The sequence below is a fragment of the Amphiprion ocellaris genome, chromosome 9 (genome assembly GCF_022539595.1).
Source record: "Amphiprion ocellaris isolate individual 3 ecotype Okinawa chromosome 9, ASM2253959v1, whole genome shotgun sequence".
NCBI lineage: Eukaryota > Metazoa > Chordata > Actinopteri > Pomacentridae > Amphiprion > Amphiprion ocellaris.
In genome coordinates this window covers 16,789,145-16,795,144 of record NC_072774.1, presented here as the reverse complement: position 1 = coordinate 16,795,144, position 6,000 = coordinate 16,789,145, and the positions used below count along the sequence as shown (strand labels likewise).

Sequence of the window (6,000 nt, the reverse complement as noted above, 5' to 3'; positions counted from 1 at the left end):
TCTTGATTATTTAAAGTAGTGTTAGAAATGGGATTGAGGGCAATAAAAACTATAGAATAATAATCTAAAATAAAACTATGGATTATAATATATAACTGTTTCAAAGGAGTTCTACGTGGATTAGGGTTTTTAAATTTTCAATTTATGAGATAACACTGCAACTACTCATTAAATTGTTTCAAGTTAAGTTCCTAGTATGGTGTAAGTTCGACTTTTCATAGATTTAATGGGTTTTTGCCTCTTAAAAAGCTGCCAATATGTTGTGGATTTACTAAAAATATCATAATATGCTATAATATGTGAAAAATTCTAATTTTCCACATTCATTTTAACGTATATTTCTTTTAAATCCAGGTAGTTGCGGGTGGATTATGGATTTGGTTTCCTAGTGCTTTGAAATAAAGACAAAGAATCATTTCTTTATTCTTATATTTTATTAATTTTCACCGCACATGTTCAGGGAAACACATGTCAATATGGATTTGTTACATGAATATCTATTGCACTATAGATATCTGTTATTTAAAAATACATGTTATGAGATGGTATTAGACTGGCATGGCACAAATATAAATCTCTCCTTTTTTTAATATAATAGAGTTTGGCATGTTACTTTTTAAAATTAGATATATTAAGACACAGAATCATGAGCGCACATCATGTACAGTACTCGACACTCAAAACCCCAGAGCAAACAAAACAGCAACCCGCCTCACTTGACGTTTACAGCAGATAGCATGATCCACAAAAAAAAAAAAAAAAAAAGTTTCCTGAAGGCAAAATCAAGAGCTTGCTTTGAAGGGGATTAGCCTTTATCGGACTGGCTGATGATGGCAGATGTGAGTGAGTGATAGCTGGCTTTCGATATAGAAGCCGCGTGAATATCCATATCAAAGCAAGGACTTGAATGGACTTGACTGGAGATGACATTTCATGCCAGCAAGTGTGGGTAAATGCTATAAATTTCAGTGGCACGAGTGTGGATTTTACAGCAATGCCCTGTCCGGTGTAGAAGGATGATTGGGTAAAATGCTGAATGATGAGGGCCTGATTCCACCTACCCAAAGAGGACGATTCAATGGCTTATTTAACACTCTGTCACTAGGTCATCCCTCCTGGTGAGTAAAGAAGCCCTATGTCCCAAATCCACACTATAATACAGCTTCATCCATTGGCTTAGACATTGTACAATTAATATTCTGCAGTGGTCGAGTAGATTATTTCCTTGTGTAGTTACAATAGTAAAATACTTGCAGAAGTCAGAGGTAAAGTAACTAATTACTGTGAATGCATCTACTGAAGTACTGTACTTACAGTTTTGAGTTACTACATTCATTTGATATCTATAGTTACTTCACTTTTTCAACAAGATGTTACATTTAACTTGACAGCAGTATTAAATATTGTTGTTACTAAGTAAAAAGCTAGTATGCGAGGTTTCCCCTGACTGCAACATCATGGCAAAATGCAAAAAACACAGCAGTTAATGAAGTAGTTGGGATTCCATAAAATAGCTGATAAGCAGCTGTTGTTACAAAAATTGTGAACTTGAGACTTTGCTGGAGTCCAGTTCGATGTTTCCATCAAGAATAAGTTCATCCAAAATGAACCATATGACTAATGTCTTGAAATCTTACTAAGGAATCACAATCATGATAAAATAAACCAACGTTCTGCAGCTGATGGGATGTGATGGAAGTGACATGGATAGCATTGCCATGCTTCTCCCATCTAATAGGAGAAGACAGTAATTGTCTGCATGACAGCAAAGTTTTAAGTGAAGTCCAACATGCAGTAGTTTTTTTTTTTTTTTTAAAGCATGATGAATGAATGCTGCTGTTTTTTGTTCGTCTCTGGAAGTATATAGTATGGACATGGGGCACAGTGAAGAAGCTTATGATACCAGGCTCATTTGCCTAATTAGAATTGTATAACATAGGCCTCTCTTCCCATTGTGTCCTGTGATAACTCTCTCAATCTAATCACATCAATGCATACAGTACTTCGCAGTTAAAGTTACAATATTAAGAGGTTATTCAGGAAAAAAATGCCTTGAGCACGTCTCTGTATGCAGAGTTAGTTTCCTGCCAAAGTCTGGTGGCTGGTGTTAATTTCCCACCCTGGTGGTGACACAGAGACACACAGACGATTAATATGCATGTTAGACCTGCAGTATTTCTGTGTTTGGCTATGAGGAAGACCGATGTTGTACGTGTGCTTAGGGTTGTCTGACACAAAATATTATGCAAGGCAGGGAGCGAGAGATTTTTGCAAACGAACGTAAGATGAAGCGATAAGCACCGGCCGGATGAGGCTTAACACAGCTTTGTTTTTCCGTTTTTTTCCCTCTTTTTGTGGCACAGTCAGTAGCCCGCGTCAGTGCAATGCAGAAAGCAAGCAGATCCCCGAGCAGCAACACACAACCAAGCCGAGTGAGAAACACAACTCACGATTTTCACAGTTGAGAACATGCTCGCTCGTCTGTATCCCTGACGGTGTCAAATAAATTCTTTAATACAGGACATGTCGAGCCGGCTCCATTGTGTAATTAGCTATTAATGACATTTCTGCCACTGTGGAAGGCTTGGCATGACCAGATTTATGTACCATTAGTGAATGATAATTCTCAAAGCTCTGGAGGACTTGCTAATCCGTTGCATAATTTATTCGCCACAGAAGTCTACTTCTTTAGTCAGCTGATCAGTATTCATTAGGTTTGGCAGAGTTTTTGGCATTTCAATGCTGCGGAGCTGAACCCCAGCTACATTCACTACTTGTTCTTTCCACATTCGGCTTTAATCTGTCTGCTTAATATATTATTTCCAAGGTTATCAAAGAAAGGGTGATGTTTGATCCTAAAGTCACTGTTCTCGCTGCTGGTTGTGGTTGCTGCTGCACACCAGCGAAGCATCTCGTTGGAATCTGTCAAGCCTTTTTGTTTCACAGCATAAAGATACAGGTATGAAAAAATAACAATTTTCTCGTCTGTTTGCACTGATGTCCCTGGGGAAAGAGGCAAAGCAGTCAATGGTTACATATCACATTCTAACTATGGCATAAAAACCCAAACCATCAAGACAAACTGTCACATACGTAGGCAGCAATGGTTGAAATTGGCATCTGCAGAGCAATAAAATACAGAACATACTTCACGGATTTAAGTACAAGCCTTTTTTTCTCCTGGCAAACTATGAAATGCAACTCTACTTTGCAGTTCCACTAGCTTCATCTGCCCCTTTGTTAATCTAAGTATGTGGTTATTGTAATTGCAATAGCTTAACACCTTGTTCACATCTTTACGCATTGTTGAGCTGACAGGAATTGTGTTTCACTTGCTGCACATTAGCGCCTCTTTGCTGTAGTGGTCTTCGCTCCATTTCCCAAAACCTGATGGACACAGTATTCTTCCACTAATGACTTGCCGCCAGCTTATTCAGAATTAGCAGGAAGATCACTGTTTGGCATAACTTGCAACCAGATTGTAGACGTTTACATTGATTAAAAGAGATTAATAATTGAAGAGTTTTAATAGTATTGAAAGATTCTGAGGGCAGTTTGCTCCTTACTGCTAACATTCTGCACCTTTTGTTCCAAAGGTATTGTGGGCGATGTGGTGTTTTTTACATCCTGTAAGAGCGAGTGGTTTGTGCTGATACTCTGGGGAGGAGGAAAGACGATGGCATGTAAAAAGAAAAACAACGGACAAAGCTGTGAACAAGGCGTAATAACGATGTCTGATACCATCTGCTAAAAAGATGCAAGAAACTGCCTTGTCTGAAGAGGAGGTGCTGAGACACAGTGATGTTTGAGGATGAGCTCTTGCCCATCCGCCTACTTCCCGTCAAAAAGCTGACACTTCCTCCCAGCAATGTTGTTAGACTCAGCTGCACTAATTATAGCGCCAAGTCCAACCGAGTCTGCAGTATTCTGCCTCAACTGCAAAATTGTGCTTAGGAGTTTATGTCCCAGAAGTGTTAAGGCTTTTTAAATCTCAATACCAGACATTTTTCTAAGTACTAATGAGCTATACCAATGAAGTTTAACAAGATGAATGATTAGATGTAACAGTGGTATTAAAGGTTTACATATTCACAAATAAGCACAATCAGGTCAATTTCAAAATAAGTAGAGAAATGGTAAAAAGAATTGGCCTGGTATTGGTGTTTTTTGCCCAACTCGTAGGATATGTTTCTCTTTTTTTAGTAAGAGAGGAAAGGTTCGCAAAGCACCTAATTATGGTTGAATCAAGTTTAAACTTGAAAGACATGCCAGTTCGTGGACAGTAACTCCTAGTCACATTAGTTTAAATGTTAATGTATGCATTTTCCAGTTTTGATCTTGTTAAGACAGCTGCGGTTGCAGATATGTTGCTTTAGGCTAAAAAATATAGAATTTTAATCCCTTAGTCACAGATATTTTCTAGACTCTTTATCTAAAAACCGAAATAGAAAAAGGTGAATCATCACCGTACAACCCAACCATGTACTTCAATGCTCTGCGAACCTGACCTCTGAACAATGGCTCCTTGTCTTTCCTGTCATTGGGAGCCAGTAAGGATGAGGAGTTAGCATTAGTGTTAGCTGCATTAATGAAGCCACAGGGTAGCCACAGCGAGCAAGAGTGAAAGCCCCAAGGTAGAGGTAAGAGAGGCAGCCAGGGGTCTGCCGTTGTTCACCAGCCTGAAGGAGATAACCTCCACCTTGAATCCATCTTCGGTGGCCATGCAGCGGAAGACACCTTCCTTCAGGGGAGTGTCAACTACTGGTCCCAGGACACAGAAGTCTCCAGAGAAGAGGCAGGGGTAGTTCTTGAAGCAGTTGTCCTTCTCCCAGCGGTAGGTGGCGTGGAAGGAGCGCACAGGGCAGGGCAGAAAGATGGAGGTGTTGAATGGCACCACCACTTCTTTGGGGGAAGTTCGGCGGAGCTTCAGAGCTGTAGGTGCAAAGAAATGAGGAATGTCACACCGAAATATATAATTACATATTGCAAATATAAATGTTGATTCCATTTCTCTTTGTGGACACCTGATAAAACCCAAACCCATATCAAACTCATATTTTATATTTGCTGCTCTGAACACTGTTTTGTAGATCTTTGCTGAAGCAGAATTACCAACAATGCACAGCAGGCATTTGCTTCAGGCCCAGGATGTGCTGAGACACAAACACCCTGAAGTCCCCATATTCATTATGTGTCATGTTGGTTCACGGTTATTTGATCATTTGCAAATTTGTTTGGGAATATGCACCACTCAAGCACCATATCAACTTGAATGAGAAAGCCCTAAGGCAAGCTCTACATTATTACCTGTATGGTACAGAACCCATTTGCCAGGCAGTCAATATAAACCCACAGATCATTTTCTGGGGCCCCCTGGTGGATTAATCCAATTAGAAGCTTTGCAAATGGTAATTAAGTTTCAGTTTCTGGCTTTGTTGGAATAAACAGAAGAGGAATTGGATAGCTGGCATAAGCTACGGAGGCCACTGTGGAAGAACAGAAATTAAGATCTCCAGGAGGAAACTTCATTTTTAGAAAATGGAAGGAAAACGTTTACATTAAGTACCGCCCATTCCATTTGACTGGCAGGTGAACGACACAGGAATGAGCTCTTACAGAACCCACATGATGCCAGATAGATCATAGGAAAGATCGTTTTCTAAGTTTTTCTTGTGGTCCCAAAAAAAAGATTTTGGTGATGTGTGTTTTATTGTGTGTGATTAAAAACTAATTTTCATAAGAAATAGGTTGTCATTGTAATAGCAGTTTAGTTATGTTGACGTACAGGAAAAAAAAAAAACACAAAAAATGTGTCTATGTTGCTACTCAAAATCCCAACTCATTAACTAAAATAATGTACATGTCAGAATTATACAAAAAGCCTTTTTCAGGGAACAAGAAATAGATTAACAACTTAAAGCTGTTCTGCAGCAATGGAGGTTGATCACACCTTGAAAGTTGCTGCTACCAAATCCTACAGGTGTCCCAACTTTCCTTGAT

The 6,000-nt window shown here is 39.2% G+C and overlaps 1 protein-coding gene across 1 annotated transcript in view; it reads right to left on the bottom strand.

Moving 5' to 3' along the window:
* Positions 1-415: 415 nt before the first annotated feature.
* Positions 416-6,000, bottom strand: part of si:ch211-113g11.6 (uncharacterized protein LOC559008 homolog) — a 45,059-nt gene continuing 39,474 nt past the window's right edge. The window contains exon 14 of the mRNA XM_023274911.3: positions 416-4,932. Within this exon, the coding sequence (XP_023130679.1) occupies positions 4,586-4,932 (347 nt within the window). The 3' untranslated portion in view covers positions 416-4,585. The remainder of the gene's footprint in view (positions 4,933-6,000) is intronic.